Genomic DNA, 16472 nt, shown 5'->3' on the forward strand with positions numbered 1-16472 from the left:
GTCTTTTTGTTGATGGTTTCTCATAAGAACATAAGAATGGCCATATTGGGTCAGACCAATGGTCCATCTAGCCCAGTATCCTGTCTTCTGACAGTGGCTAGGTGCTTCAGAGGGAATGAACAGAACAGGCAGTCATCAAGTGATTGGGTGTCCCTAGCCTCTGACTGCCAGGATCTGCGAGTGGACAACAGGGGACCAGAGCATGGGGCTGTCTCCCTGACTATCTTGGCTAACAGCTATTGATGGACATATCCTCCATGAACTTACCTAATTCTTTTTTGAACCCCATTAGAGTTTTGACCTTCACTATATTCCCTGCAACAAGTACCACAGGGTGACTGCATTGTGTGAAGAAGACTTTCTTGTGTTTGTTTTAAACCTGCTGCTTATTAACACACAAACCAGTGGTCACCCAATGAAATTATGCAAAGGAGTAAATAACACTTTCTTATCCACTTTCTCCACACCATTCATGATTTAAATCCAGATGTAGGGAGTTTCCAGGTGTAAGATCCAACTGTAGCCTGTCTGGTGGTATTGCGTCTCCTCTTTTGGGAGGGGCATCACAATTTTTGTAGAAGAGCAACTCTTCACACTAGTGTCCCTTTCCTGCATGGTGATTCATAGTGTCAGAGGCTCACAATACAACTGCTCAAATATTACATTACAATACGGAGCATGGATATTACAAGTAAAAGATTAATGCATGCAGCAAGTCAGACATTCAATAGAGTTGAAATACTAAACACTTTCTTATAATTCTAATACCTATTTTATCAATATTAACCCACAAGTGAGCCAGATAGATTCCAGCTATGTATCTTCATGTCCAGACATGAAGACTTTGGCATCAGCTGGCACCTGGTCTGCCAGTGTCCGTCTCCATTGTGAAACAAGAACAAAGTTTATTAACCTCTTAACAAAGGTTCTTGTGTATATTCTTATACAACCAAAGCTCTAGCTCGGGGTGGGCAAACTTTTTGGGCTGAGGGCCACATCTGGGTGAGGAAATTGTATGCAGGGCAGGGGGTTGGGGTGTGGGATGTGGGAGGGGAAGAAGTGTGCAGGAGTGGGCTCAGGGCAAGGGATTGGGACAGAGGAGGGTGTGGGGTGTATGAGGGGGCTCAGGGAAGGGGGTTAGGGGTGCAGAGTGCAGGAGGGGGCTTAAGGCAGGGAGTTGGGGGGCAGGGTGTAGGAGGGGTCTGGGGTGCAGGCTCCGGCCCAGCGCTGCTTACCTAAAGCAGCTCTGGGGTGGCAACGGCGTGCACTGGGGCCAGGGTTAGGCTCCCTGCTTGCCTGCCCTGGCCCGACACCACGTCGCGCCGCGGCCCCTGGATGAGTGGGGGGCACAGAGCTCCGTGCACTGCCCTTGTTGTGCCTCCAGGTACCTCCCCTGAAGCTCCCATTGGCCGCAGTTCCCCATCCCTAACCAGTGAGAGCTGCGGGGGTGGTGGTGCCTGGAGGCAAGAACAACGCATGGAGCCCTCTGCTGTCCCCCACCTGAGCTGCAGGGATGTGGTGCCAGCCACTTCTGAGAGCGGCGAGGGGCCTGTGGCACCACAGGGGGCAATCCTGCGGGCTGGATCCAAAGCCCTGGATCTGGCCCGCAGGCCGTAGTTTGCCCAACCCTGGTCTACCTTCTGATGGACTACAATTTTACTTTTTTTTTTTTTTTAAAATTACATGGTTTCTGAATAAATTTAACTATAAGCAAAACATACTAAACTTGAAAGTGAATTAAATGTAAAGTATATCTTTGATTTTTATTTATTTATTTTTTTAAGGCTCCACGACCTCCGAAACAACCTAATGTTCAAGATTTCCAGTTCTTTCCTCCACGTTTGTTTGAACTACTAGAAAAAGAGATTCTGTATTACAGAAAAACTATTGGGTACAAGGTATTAAAACTGCTCTTACACAGTATTTGTGTATGTGCTCTTCTGTCTTGAGAAACTTTAATTACTGCAATTAAAAATATTTTAATGATGACACTTTGTGTGTGCTGTTTTGTCACTCATAATTCATAATTTGTCACTCATAATACTGTTGTTTTGCATTCTGAAAAAATAATCAGCTCTTATCTGGAGAGTTCTGGTTAAATTCTGTGAAACTGAAATGTAAAAGCTGATGAAATTTCTCTCTCAGGTACCTCGTAATCCAGACTTGCCAAATGCAGCCCAAGCACAAAAAGAAGAACAGCTTAAAATTGATGAAGCTGATCCCCTTAATGATGAAGAGTTAGAAGAGAAGGAGAAACTACTAACACAGGTATGGTCATTCTCTTAAAATAACCTCCAGTTGTACCTAACTTCATTTGCTTTATCTTACAGATAGATATAGGAAAAGCCTTTTGACTCTGTGGAATAGACCACTGGTTCTCAAACTGCAATTGTGAATCTGGTTCTAGCATCTTTCTCCAACAGATATTCTGATACAAACCAGAATGAGACTTGGAAAATAGCTCCTAGGTGTCGCAGGCCGCTCGTTGAGCTCCCCCTGCTGGACACTCTCCATGCTACTGTATTTGGATCTAAACACTGGATCCTGTGGGCATCTAAGCCCACTGAGTCTGAACAGCATCAGGACTCTGCCTCTTGCTTCTGGCTCTCTCTAGTATCCCTTCTCAGACCCTGCAGTCCAGCTGCCTTAGGCCACAAGATCAGTGCTGACCCCTATCCCCAGTCTCCCAAGTAGCAAAAGCACATCTTTTCCCAGAGTACTTCCAAGAACTTGGAAGGTTTGCAAAGCCTTAAATGTGCGCCCCACCCCCAACTCATTCCCTTGCATAGAGGAAGCATAGAGACTTACAAACTCATGCAATAACCTTCCCTCCATTGTCCTCACCACTCTTAAGAGTTTGTTTTAGGCCAGTCCATTCAAAGTACCCAGATCCTTCTCTCCTACTAAGCCTTCAAGATTTCTCACCTGTTCAGGTCCAATAGTAAAATGGTTCGTCTAGCTCAGAGAACATGTGCCTTTTATCACCAACTGTGAGCACCTCTTCCTTTGTTCTGTTCTGCTGGGGAATTTCTATTGCCCCAACTCCCTCCCTGCAGACAAACTGGAATAACAAATTTCCTTCACTTGGTCAATCTCTTTAGCATGTCCATTGGATTGCCACGGTAAAGTCATTCCATGTTAACAACTTATTTGATTATCCTGTAGCTGCTTTGTGACATGACACAGTTTTTGTCAGCAAACAGCTGATTTTAATACACACTGAGAGTTAGTTATATACACAGAATTAATAAAATCAGTCAGAATTCATAAGTTTTACATAGATTCCCCAAAGTATCATGAGGCAACAGGCAAAGAGGGGAAATTTGGTACTAATTAACGTAAAGTCCTACTTATGAGAAGGAAATAAATAACTAAGCCGATATATTCATTAAAGCAAGTTTAATTCAGCTTCTCAATAATGTACTGATAATTTTTCAAATAACAAATCAAGTGAGCTGTCTCTAAAATAATGCCTGGGTGAATATTATTATTTTAAAAAACAACAATGGTAAATAAAATTTGAGGTGGAAAAAAATGCTTTAAACTCAAAACTGGACCAATTTGGTACTCACCAGGTTATAATCTGGTAGCCGTTGGGGAATATCAGGGTATTTTTTTTATAAGCCAGTCTAGTTCCCAGTGGATAAGTATCCTCATCAAGGACGTTTACTACTGACATTTATTGAAGCGTTCTTTGCTGTATAGGGGTGGGCAGAAGCCCACAAGTTCAAACCTAGAGCTAATCTTTCTGTTAGGGCAAAAGCATTTGTGCATGGGAGAGATGTAGAGACTATTCTTGCAAAATATACTGGGTCATGCTAGAGGATTTTTAACATATATTTTGTGGTTCAGCTATCTATGACCAATGGAGCTGTTAAGAGGATTAGCTTCTGAGGGAGCTTATTCCCTTCAAAGAATATCCATGGATGCCTTTATAAGGAGAAACCTTTGAAGGTGGAGGAAGAGGGTGTTTGATTAGGACCTTGAAATGGAAAAAGAAAAGTGGACTTGGGACTGGAGAGACAAGTGGGGATAATGTTTATAATTCTGGGATCCTCCTGTGCAACAGTATTGGGGGGAGAGGAGGATGAGTAACCTCTCTCCCCCTCTGCTCTAGTGGAGAAAATGTTTTCACATTAGCATGAAACAAACGGTACAAGAACAGATTTTAATGCTACTGGTGTTCTGTTGTTGTGCTTAGGCGGTGATACTCAACCAGTACATTTACTCCTGGGGTACACAGAGGTCCTCCGGGGGTACATCAACTCATCTAGATATTTGCCTAGTTTTACAACAGGCTACATCAAAAGCACTAGCTAAGTCAGTACAAACTAAAATTTCATACAATTACTTGTTGTTCTGCTCTATATACTATACACTGAAATGTAACTAGAATATATATTCCAATTGATTTATAATTATATGGTAAATAAAAGAAAGTAAGCAGTTTTTCAGTAGTAGCGTGCTGTGATACTTGCACCTAGAGTCTTGTATGTGTGTCTTTAGTATTTAAATTGAAATTAATGTCGTGAGTTTTTTTGTTTTTTTGTTTTTTAAATGAAGAAAACCCAACACAGTTAACTAAAAGATGTCTGTATTGCTTCTTATTGCTTTCAAGGGATTTACCAACTGGAATAAAAGAGATTTTAACCAGTTCATCAAAGCTAATGAAAAATGGGGCCGTGATGATATTGAAAATATAGCTCGTGAAGTTGAAGGAAAAACCCCAGAGGAAGTCATTGAGTATTCAGGTAGTTTTCTCCTTGAATGACGTGAACATATAACTAACTTGTAGTGGATGGTTCCTGATGTATTTTGGCACTTTTCCAGTTTGAAATGCCTGTAAACATACACATTTTTTTTTTGCTTTTGAGAAGTTTAGATAATGGCTCTTTAAGACATGGTGAAATAATTGATGTTGGAAAAGGACATGGGTTATTTAGTCACGTATAGCCACTTAGTAGTTTAAAGCTGCACTGAGATTGAAATTAAGGAGAGTTGGATACCTAAGAGTTGGATCCCAGGAGGTACTTGTCTGCATCTTTCGCTTAAATACTTTTATAAGTCTGGCCCCCGGTCTCCAACACTTTTAGACATCAGCCCTCCAGCCTTCTTGCCCCAATCCTAGTCTACCTCGTATTAGTAGCAATGGGGTGTTGAGTTGCAACTCCTCTGCAGAGGCAGCTGTGTCCTGTGGGTAGGGGGGAGAATCCTGGTCTGATGTACCTGAGGGAGTGTGTAGCAATAGGACTTTTCTGCAGAGATTGCCCATAAGCTTTTATAGCCATAACTGGCAAGCAGTGCTGAGCAGGGGAGCATCTGCTGACTCCCTGGCCCCTCTGCCTAGTCCAGTTACTTGTTCAGAGTAGGTAAACTGCTCCCTGGTTCCAAGTCCCACCCCTCACTTTCCTGTTACAGACACAATAATTTTTCTCTTTTCCTTTGTTATTGTGAATGTTCACTCTAATGAATGGTGTGGGGGGAAGTGAAGAGGAGAAATGCTTTTTCTCTTTTAGTTTGGAATGAGGTTGGGAGGAATAATGCCTGAGACTACCTGTTCAGATTGGTCCAATCCGGACAGCTCCTCATTCTGCTCTGATGAACCACAGGAGGCTTGTCGGAAGATGATGCACTCCTACAGTGGAGTGGATAGGCCTGCCCCTGTGGCACCTTCAGCTGCAATTCTCTTCTCTTTTCTCTTCTCTTCTCTTCTCTTCTCTTCTCTGACCAACCCTCTCTTTAGTAATACTGGCTTTGGACATGGTGGGAGGTAGACTTGCGGATGAAGAGACACCCAGGCACAGAGCTGTCCACCCCACTTTGGGGAGATCGTCATCTTCTGGCAGACATCAGGTTTGCCAGAGAGGAGTCCCAGTTTGACAAATCTAACAAGGTGTGCCAGAATGGAACTCTTGCTGTATTTGGGTTATGACTTAACGAAGCTGGAGGGACGGGCGTGTGTCTTGTGTGCAGAAAGCCCTCCATGTTCTATCACTTCCCCACTCTCAACTGTGTATATAAGGCTTCTGCATGGTATGCAAGTGGGGGAAGGCATGGAAGTGCTGACGTTCCTGTTCATGACTGGGTGGGGAGGCCAGTCTAATACAGCCTAGATTACCCTTTAGTTTGTCCCACCTGTTGTGTTTCCCTGGTTTTGGGGAAGAAGTGGGCCAGCCAGTGGAGCTCCAAATCAACAAATTGCCTGTGGATCACCAGACTAACTCTGCTTGGGTGAGCCAGAGGTTTATTCTGACCTGCTTCTCACTTCCCATCTAACAAGGTTTTTAAACATTGATATACGTGTTTGAAAGCTTTAGTTGGTATGGGAGGTGAGCATATCAAGCAGTGGGGCTGCGTTTGGGAGCAAGTGTGGTGACGCAGCTGTATAGAGAGCTCTCAAAGAAGGGGCCCTGAGGGTTGGGAGAGTGAGGAGCGGCCCGGACCAGAAGGAGAAAGGACTATTTGTGTAATCTTGACCAACTAACATTGAAGCCCCATTCTTATAAAATGGGACTATTGGCCTGTGTTTGTAAAGCATTTTAAAGCTTCTTTGAGAAGTAATGAACCAGGTGCTAAATATTTTATTTTTAGTATGTCATTAGTGTATCAGAGTAACAGCCGTGTTAGTCTGTATTCGCAAAAAGAAAAGGAGTACTTGTGGCACCTTAGAGACTAACCAATTTATTTGAGCATAAAAGCTTTCGTGAGCTACAGCTCACTTCATCTGATGAAGTGAGCTGTAGCTCACGAAAGCTCATGCTCAAATTGGTTAGTCTCTAAGGTGCCACAAGTACTCCTTTTCTATTAGTGTATCAGTCACCATCATAATCCATATCCGATAGATAACTGGGTTCCCAGTTAAAGATCTACAGTTAATGGCCGCCTCCATTTTTCTATCCCTGCCTCTCAAAATAGTATTTTATGTGGCTTAGGACAGTGGTTCTTAACCTCAGGTACGTATACCCCTGGGGGTACTCAGAGGTCTTCCGGGGATACTCAACTCATTTAGATCAAGGTTTCTCAACCTACGGTCCACGGGTGGTCACAGGAAGGGATTATTGGGGCGTTGCAAGTGCAGTGCTGGCATTAGGGGGTGGGTTTCAGCCCTGGGTGGCAGGGCTTGGGCTTCAGACAAGGCTCACAAGTGACAAACAGGCTCAAGTATCATATGGAAATGTAAGTATAATATTTATATTCCAGTTGTTTGTTTTTGTTTTATAATTGTATGGTACAAATGAGAAAGTAAACAATTTTTCACTAATAGTGTGCTGTGACACTGTTTTGTATTTTTATGTCTGATTTTGTAAGCAAATAGTTTTAAGTGAGGTGAATCTTGGAATACGGAAGACAAATCAGACTCCTAAAAGGGATACAGTAGTCTGGAAAGATTGAGAACCACTGGCTTAGGGTATGTCTACACTGCAGTTAAACATCTGTGGTTGGCTCATGTCAGCCGATTTGGGCTGTGGAACTTTTAACTGCGGTGTAGAAGTTCAGGTTCAGGCACCCTCCCCATTTGCAGGCTCCGGAAACTGGCCTCTAGCCTGTTCCCAAATATGTACACTGCAGTTAAACAGCCCCATGGTCTGTGTTGGCTGACATGGGCTAGCCGTGGGTATTTATTTCAGTGTAGACATGCACTTAAGGAAGTGGAAAAGATGGTTTTTAAGCACAGCTTAGCTTAGTTTCAGCAGCTGGAGCTTCTTTATTATGTAAAGTTTGTGCCTATATCAGCAGTAGTGCCATGGCTATCACTGTTATGCAGGAGTAGGAATTAGTTTCTGACTAAAGGAAACTGCAAGTGAATAACATTTAACAGGTTTTTACCATATAAAGGTGTTTGAGTCATATGTGTGAGAAGAGACTAGCAAGTGGTTTTTTTTGTTTGTTTTTTAACTTTTAGCTGTGTTCTGGGAAAGATGCAACGAACTCCAGGACATAGAGAAGATCATGGCTCAGATTGAAAGAGGAGAAGCTAGAATTCAGAGGCGGATTAGTATAAAAAAAGCACTTGACACAAAGGTATTTGCTGTGTTTTTTTTCCTTCCTTTTATTGTCCTGTATCTTTTGGGCTAAACGTGATCTAATTCTAGCTACCAGTCTTTATAGGGGTGAGATCTGCACTAGTCGTATGTTTGGAGCCCATGTAAAAGGGTGCGGAGATAAAGCAACACTATTCTCACTGCCAGCAACTGTCTCCCTGGTCTTTCCTACCCCTTCATAAAAAGTTATATACTTGCATATAACTTGCTACTTTACCAATAAATTGCTAATCTCTTCCTGCTTTGGCTGATACCCATAATCTGTCAAACTGGGTGTTTTTATGGCTTAATCTGTTGCTAGTTACTTCAGCTCTTTGTGGTTTCATGATATGAATTGTTCATCCTGTGATCTGTGAATGTCTAGCACAGATTTGGGAGATGTGAAAAACACAAATTTGAAAAAATCCAGCTCTTCCAAAGTATTTAGCCAAACTCACTTTATACAGAGAGGGAATTCTGACTCCATTGTCAGAATGTAATTGAACCACAGTACTTTACTTTCATCTGTGGGGGTGCAACATGGGGTAAAATGCTCTTTAAGTAAAATACACATTTCTTAAGTAACAAATTTACTTTGTGCAGAGGTATTGTCCAGACGGTTACTGATTTTGATATTAACCTGTACTGATCTTCAGAGCTTTTAATTGTAACAGGGTTTAATAAAAATATCTACCGTTCAGCAACTGGGTTAATATAAATCTACTCTTGAACTGCTAGTGGGATCTGAATATCAATTTTGCAAATATGACAGTGGTGTCAGGACTCAAAATCTTAAAGCTGGTCAGAAAAGATTACTAGTCACCAAACATGTCTGGATCAGCTACCCGTGCTGCTATTCAAACATTTAAACTGGTAAATTCATCACCTGAATTTGTTCCTTGAACAAGCTGGATTCATCTACTTGACTTATTTTTACAATTTTAATTGACTACCATTTGTGTGTCATGGACTGTTTAAATGATGTATTTTTAGTATTGGTTGCATGTGATCTGTAGCTTGATATGAAACATTTGTCTCTAATCTAAGTTGTTCCTTAATTTTGTGTACTCAAACCTTGTCGGTCTTTCCTTTAGATTGGCAGATATAAAGCACCTTTCCACCAGCTGAGAATATCATATGGTACTAACAAAGGGAAGAATTATACAGAGGAGGAGGATCGCTTTCTAATCTGTATGCTTCACAAGCTAGGATTTGATAAAGAAAATGTTTATGATGAATTAAGACAGTGTATTCGAAACTCTCCCCAGTTCAGATTTGACTGGTTCCTGAAGTCCAGAACTGCAATGGTATGTTTGGATACCATTTTTGGATATCCATGGTTTGGATCCTTTTGTTCATTGTTTTTATTCACAAGACATTCTCATCCACATAAAGTTTATATTTGTCTGTTCTGTTTTAAAACCTGTGTGTACAAACTCTACCAGGGAGAGAACATTTTCATGGCAGGGCTTTTAATGGCCTTTGAAATACGCAGGTTCCTATAGAGAAGAAATAGTGGGCAGGGGGCAAGTAGTCTGAGGTGCAGGATGAATTCACTGATCAAATGGCTGCAAAGCTCATCAGAATATGATGTGTGTGTGTGTGTGTGTGTGTGTGTGTGCGTGGGTGTGTGTGTGTGTGTGTATATATATATATATATATATATAAAAAGTTTTCACTATTGAAAATTGATGAATGAAGTTTAGGCTTTTGGTTCCTGTATGCAGCATCTGTAGCTTAATCCTGATTCCTTTTTAATCTTACGAATAGCTTTGACTGTAGAACTGTGTAAAACAAACCTGTTTCTGCACATTTGGAAAAACAAATATTCTTGCCTCAGTTCATATGAGACTTTAATATAGGCTTGTGTGGTACAGAATGTCTTTTTAGAATACAGGATCTTTTTTTAATATCAAAACTGAAAATTAAAGCATAAACACTTAATATTGAAAGGGTTTGGTTTTAAACCAGCAAATAGCGGTAACTTTGGAATAAATAAATGGAGTTTTTAACTTCACTGTGGGTTTCATTCAAACCTTGTTGGGTGTTTTGAGACTGGATTAAATGTTAGTTATTCAAGACTTTGCACTGTTAAATACAGAAGTCTGTTAAAACACTGGCATAAGTAACAACTCAAATGGCACTAAGGTCTTGAATTTGTGAGTTTATAAAATTTTATAATTTCCCGCCACCCTCCAAGTGTACAACTGATGTGAAAAACCATGTCTGAAGATAGGTACTATATAGGTGGAGTAATCAAATGGCTATCTTGTGTGTAACTTAGGAGCTACAGAGGAGATGCAATACCTTAATCACTTTGATTGAAAGAGAAAACATGGAATTGGAAGAAAAGGAGAAGGCAGAGAAGAAGAAACGTGGACCAAAGCCTTCTTCAGTGAGTTTTAATGCATCTTAAATCTCTGTTCAAATGCTTTGCTGAAGAAAATTACCTAGTTATAGGCTGCATCTCTGGTGTCTGAGAAGTACTGGGTACTTATCAAGTGTCTGGAAAATAGTGTGACTTCTCAAAAGTGGTGCCTAAAGTGCCATTCTATGGGTCCATCTACTTAACACATTTACAAACCAGTGTGCCTGGAAGCTAGGCTCCTAAAGCCATACTTTTGCACCTAAATAAGTGAATTGATTTTTCAGAGGGTGTAGCTTTTTATTTTGGGCACTTGGGTTTGAAAATCTTAGCTTAGTTTTGTAACTACAGACCTGGAAACAACCTGGAATCTGAAACACAGAGCTCTTTAAATTTCTTGCATCATCAGTGGCAATAGATTTGCAATCAAAAATTGATTGAGTTTTACGGATTTATAAAACAGAATAAAATCCAGGCTCATTTTCTTGTGTTTATATATGGTTTGCAGGGCTTTGCTGTATTTTAAGCTTTTTACTAAAATAAGTAGATATGAATTAGACTTTCAGGAGGCAGATGCTAAGCAAGTTAAAATGGGAATTTCTTTATCACAACCCTTCTTAGCACAGAAATGCTTTCAATAAGAAATGGGCAAAGAAATTCAAATGAAAATGTTCTCTAGTTTTTGGCATTATTTTTGCATTGTTTCCAAATTGGTTTAGCCACCACACTGTAGCTTATGCAAAAATATGGTGAAGATTTGATATCTGCCATGAGTAGAACCACCCTTAAATTTCATTAGATTTGAATTTAAAATGGGAGTCCTCTCTAGGGTATAAATTCAACAGGATAATTCTGACCTTCATTATTCACCCTTCTGTAAGTGTGACAGTGTTACTCTTGTTCATGCAGCTATTCAACTTTTGCTGACCTGCCATACCAAACTGGTTCCACCTTAAAGAGCTGTAGGCCTCTTATCCCTGATAACATTCACTTATTCAGAATAACAGGTATCAGAGTAACAGCCGTGTTAGTCTGTATTCGCAAAAAGAAAAGGAGTACTTTGTGGCACCTTAGAGACTAACCAATTTATTTGAGCATGAGCTTTCGTGAGCTACAGCTCACTTCATTGGATGCATACTGCAGAAGACTGCAGTTTCCACAGTATGCATCCGATGAAGTGAGCTGTAGCTCACGAAAGCTCATGCTCAAATAAATTGGTTAGTCTCTAAGGTGCCACAAGTCCTCCTTTTCTTTATTCAGAATAAGTAGTTGAAGGCAGCAGCTGATTGAGTAGGGAGATAACCATGGAATATGCTTTAGGCTCCAAAAGCATCATTAACACGGCTGTTCCTCTGAAACCTGTCATTAAAGTCTCTAATACTCACTGTTCAACCCAGTTAATATATTGGGTATTCACTTCTGCAAAAAATAAGCATGCATGTTATGTAAAGTCCATAGCTCTTTCTGCTAAGTAGAGGAAAGCCTAAGAGCCCTCCCCTATACTGGAAATTGACCAGGGTTATCTGAACTGTTTAATGTCCTTGCAAAATAAGGGTTGTCTGACTCTGTTTTAAACAGCTGTGCTCCATTGGTACTGGCCAAGCAAACAGTTAACTTGAACCCACTTTTAACATTATACAGTTTCCAAATAGGTGGGAATTTTTGTTACAGTAAGCAAATTTTGGGGACAATAACGTAGTGACCCATATATTTATCTTACAGGCACAGAAGCGTAAAATGGATGGTACTCCTGATGGTCGAGGCAGGAAAAAGAAGTTAAAGCTGTGAATGCTGAACTTTTGTAATCACTAAATTTTTAAAAAGTAGTTCTTTAATTTACGGGTCTTCATAAGATGTACTGTACAATGCTCAACTATTATGTCATTAAAGGACATCAGGTTCATCTGTTTACTGAACTAGAAACATAGTACTTAATGTAGTTTCACTTTTTTAAATGCAACAGCTGTGCTGAACTTTTTTTTACCATTAAAGTAATAAAATAGGCTTCATTTATTAATAAAAGGCTTCAGTTGACTTTTTCTTTTAAAGCGCTCCAGCTGAAAGCTTGTGAACTGGTTTTAGAGTTGTGTAACTTCAAACTCTTGTGGATATTCCCCCTCCCCCCCTTTTGTGATTGACATTTGTGTGGTAATTGGAGTGACTGCTTACTCCAGTCAAGAGTGCTAAACAGACATGTAAGTGTGGTCCACCAACTTTTGTAGGCCTCTAGGGTTTTTTTTCTGACCTGCTACTTATTTACAGACCTCAAACAGCATCTGTTGGTGAACTACTCAACAAAAAGTGATGGAAGTATAACTACAGTGTTCTGCTTTGCCCTAACACATTGGAATCTATGAAGGATATCCAGATTTGCCACGAATCTGTGGATTAGGCCAAAATAGCTCATCTCGCAAGCCAGAGTGAGTGTGGAAGTAAAATTACTTTGTTGAATCTCTGTACTCCACTGAAATTAATAGTATGACAACAGCCTTAGCTAGGAGCATTTGTATAGGCGGCTTTCAGTAAGTCAAGACCCAGTCAAGTTAGAACTACATGGTTAAGAAAAAAACAAATGACTATCATTTTGTCTGATGTAAAAGAAAAGCAACTGAGTTCAGTGTTCTGGCCCAGCTCATGGCTTTCTCACACTTCTGTAATGTTGACTGAGTAACTTTGCAGGATGGGCACAATCATGTAGCGAGGAAATCGATATGCTGTCCCTGGTGTTTCTGAATGTGAGACTTTAATTCAGTGCATTTTCTGGAGGACTGGCAAACTAACTCTACAAAACCAGAAAAATCTCACTTTGTGCAAGGATGCTCATTTGCACAAAGTTTTCTAAGATTAAGCCCTTTCTTAAATACCACAAAGATGGATGTGGTATTTGAGAATTTGGAACAGAGCAAAATAGATCTCTACAAAATCAACTTGTTTAATACTGTACAGCAACACTGCATCAGGGTTGGTTCACAATTTAGTGTTCCTTCCATTTCACTACTTGCAGATGGTGAATTTTTGTTTTAGCACACAAGTGTACAATATAATGCTGCTTTTGCATTTACTACTTGAGTTCTGCCTCTACTTTCCAAAAGCATAAAAAGACGTAAGAGGAGCCCCGGAAATGTTGTACCATAATTAACCTCTACAAATATTGTTTCCCTTTGAATACTGTAACAGGAGTGGTTGTATATGGCTTTTAAGTACGTTTATAATCTAGCGCCCTGGCGAAACTGAAATTGGCAGCTAAGAGCACCAAACAAAAGCCTGAAATTGTTTTGTTTCTGCTTTCAGCAAGGCCAAGAAGTTTATATATCATCATAAATGTAAATTTTTACAGTATACCTTTGTGAACTGGAGAGCAGAGCACATAACTTACCGGATGGATTTCTTAGCTGCAACTGCACACTTTATGCTATGGATTTTTGTGATTATTCTGTACTTACTAATTGAGCTACAAATTGCTGCTTGTTTTCTATGTGACTAAATAATGCATCCTGAGATCCTTTTTCAGCCAAAGATAGGAAACTAACTTTTTTTGAGGACAGACATTTCCCAGAGTACCATTGCCTCAAGTCCTGATTGATTAAATCCTACATAATTTTCACTCAGCTTAATTACACAGATTTGACAGTGATTTTCATTGGAGTTATTTACTAGGTGCTGACAGCCAAGAGGCAGAATTCCCACATCCTCCTCCTTGACCCATGACTGTTCATGTAGGAGCTTATAATTTGCTTGTTAAATTCAAGTGATTACAGTAGTCTTTAGTAGTAATCAAGGACATTCTAAAATAGTTATGGAGTAGCATGTTACATATTCTTTCATTACTCTGAGAGTAATGTTTATAGCCTTTACTTATCTGTTAGTTTACAGAACTTTACCATTCCCTTAAATTACTATTTTTCAAGGGGGTCAGGGAATGGTCTTTGTTCTACATTGGTGTAGCCAACAAGTACTAAGTTCTTCTTTGATAATCACAGCCGCTAGGTGTCCAATAATTCTGATCTTCCCACAGGTCTGACTAGCAGATTTGATTGGCACTGAATATCCCTACTAAGATCTGAGAAGAGAATTTATTGATTTTCTTCCTCAGAGATTTATGTAATTTTCACTATACATACTGCTGTTTTCACAAAAATAAATCTATACTGTAGCAACTAAACATCAGGTTTACAGAGTGGCTATAAAGGCAGAGTTAGTTGTACCTACACTGGTTCAAAAAACCCCCAGGGTCCTCTCTTGTTCCTGGAAAACGGATTTGAACTCTAAATCAATCATTCACGCCTGAACCTGGTTTTAGTACTAACACATGACCCAACCAATTACGTATCTGTGCAAAGTCGTCAGCCAGACACTTAATTGCAAAAGCAAATTCAGGCAAATGACATCTTAGAAGGACAGAGAACTGGGCTTTGAGAAGCCCCCTACACTTCAGAACAGTCACTACTGCTGTTAGGGGTGGTCATAGTTGCACTGCTGCTGGAGTATGTGACAGATGGCTTCCTCTTCCTATCAGAGGACTGTCCCCTTTGCTTTAACAGAAATACAATGACTACCAGAGTGCCGATCAGAAGCAGCAGCCCGCCTGCTCCTCCCACAACAGGTATTATGCTGTTTTCAGAGTCTCTACCAGTGATTTCCAATACTGGTCTTTGATACGGCTCACCTGCCAGGAACTGATCATTCTGGGTGATTTTACTGGAATGGTAGAGGACTATATGCTGAATGTTTGTGCCCCTGTTTTTATTTGTTCCTATGTCTTGTGTGAGGGCAGGGCCATCAGGATTGGCTCTCCGACTGCGCTTCGGGGTCCTGGTGCTGCTGAGTGCCTCATGATGCTCTAGGCTTCTCTTGCCCATGCCTCGGTTAGCATTCTCTCTTGCCCTAACCATGTAAATTGTATGAATGTACCACTCTCGTCCTGCTGCTACCTTTGAACAAAACAAAAAAACTCTTTACTATACATTGAAATCACAAGGAGATGATAAAAAACAGTAACTTGCAACATCTGTGCCTAGACAGCTGTGCACAGCTTTCAAGTAAAAGTACTTTTTCCATTTGCTAGTACCCTCAAACCGGGTTCTTCAAATTGTGCTTCTCTATAAAAGCATCTTTAGGTTAATCTTGGCCCATCCCCATTAGTAACACCATTGGCTCTAGTTTCTGCTCCCAGTCACAAAGCCATGCAATCTCATTGTTTTCAGCAGTTCGCATCGAGATAGCTCACACTTAGGGCTTGGCTACAGTATGCCACAGTGCAGACTGGAGCAGCGTGACTTGTCGAGCACCCCAAAATACTGTGCTGTAACTGCCTTGTGTGGACATTGTACTAACAGAAACTAAGTAACTTCGAGGTCAGTCTTCTTTCCAACAGGACCATGTTAATGTGAACCAGGCACCAGCATCCACCCAGGGCAGTTACGGCACAACATTCTGGTGTGCTTGGGAATTCACCCTCCCCATTGTCTACAGTGTGGCAGAGCACACACAATGCTGATACACAAGAAGAAAAAAAATCTAGTTCCCTCTTTTACCTGTGCTGAATCTACAGAACTAGCAGTAGTAAAAAGCAGTACAAATGACAATAAATACATGCAGGGAGCTGATCTGTTGAGTCAGAAGATCTCATGCTTTTCAAGGTAGAAAGCCATTTAAAGAAAGTGTAGCTAATTCACACAAGCAAAATACTGAAAAGCGCTGGTGAGGAGGGAGAGTTCACCTATCACATCCCTAGAGGCTCAGCAGCTGCTTGAGATAGGTTTATGGTTTTCATGGGGTGTTTTTTGTTTTTTTGGGTGACTCTTCTGGCTGGTTTCCAGATCACAGGTGAGCATGATAGAGTAAAAAGAACCAAAGTAGCCCATGATGATAAAATGGAGATAATATCCTTTTCCCATGAGTAGCTTTTTGTATAACATAAATACCAGAGAACTTACCTGGAAGAGAGGAGAGGATGACAGACTGAAACCATCAGAACCAGGCTGCTTTACTAAAGGAAAAGCATCTGCATGATCAATAGCTAATTTAGCATGAAACTTCACATTTCCAAACACTTCTGCCTGAGTGTCAGGTTGAGCTTTATCCTG

The 16472-nt window shown here is 40.7% G+C and overlaps 2 protein-coding genes across 2 annotated transcripts in view; one reads left to right on the forward strand and one right to left on the reverse strand.

Moving 5' to 3' along the window:
• The window catches only part of SMARCA5 (SNF2 related chromatin remodeling ATPase 5), a 44584-nt gene extending 32176 nt beyond the window's left edge, over positions 1-12408 (forward strand). Inside the window, exons 18-24 of the mRNA XM_073341228.2 lie at positions 1785-1898; positions 2146-2268; positions 4619-4751; positions 7904-8022; positions 9116-9328; positions 10306-10416; positions 12109-12408. Coding sequence (XP_073197329.1) covers positions 1785-1898; positions 2146-2268; positions 4619-4751; positions 7904-8022; positions 9116-9328; positions 10306-10416; positions 12109-12174 — 879 coding nt within the window. The 3' untranslated portion in view covers positions 12175-12408. The remainder of the gene's footprint in view (positions 1-1784; positions 1899-2145; positions 2269-4618; positions 4752-7903; positions 8023-9115; positions 9329-10305; positions 10417-12108) is intronic.
• Positions 11634-16472, reverse strand: part of FREM3 (FRAS1 related extracellular matrix 3) — a 122306-nt gene continuing 117467 nt past the window's right edge. The window contains exons 23-24 of the mRNA XM_073341227.2: positions 16323-16469; positions 11634-15317 (exon numbers count right to left, since the gene is read on the reverse strand). Coding sequence (XP_073197328.2) covers positions 14811-15317; positions 16323-16469 — 654 coding nt within the window. The 3' untranslated portion in view covers positions 11634-14810. The remainder of the gene's footprint in view (positions 15318-16322; positions 16470-16472) is intronic.

Source organism: Lepidochelys kempii, chromosome 4 (assembly GCF_965140285.1).
Source record: "Lepidochelys kempii isolate rLepKem1 chromosome 4, rLepKem1.hap1, whole genome shotgun sequence".
Lineage (NCBI taxonomy): Eukaryota > Metazoa > Chordata > Testudines > Cheloniidae > Lepidochelys > Lepidochelys kempii.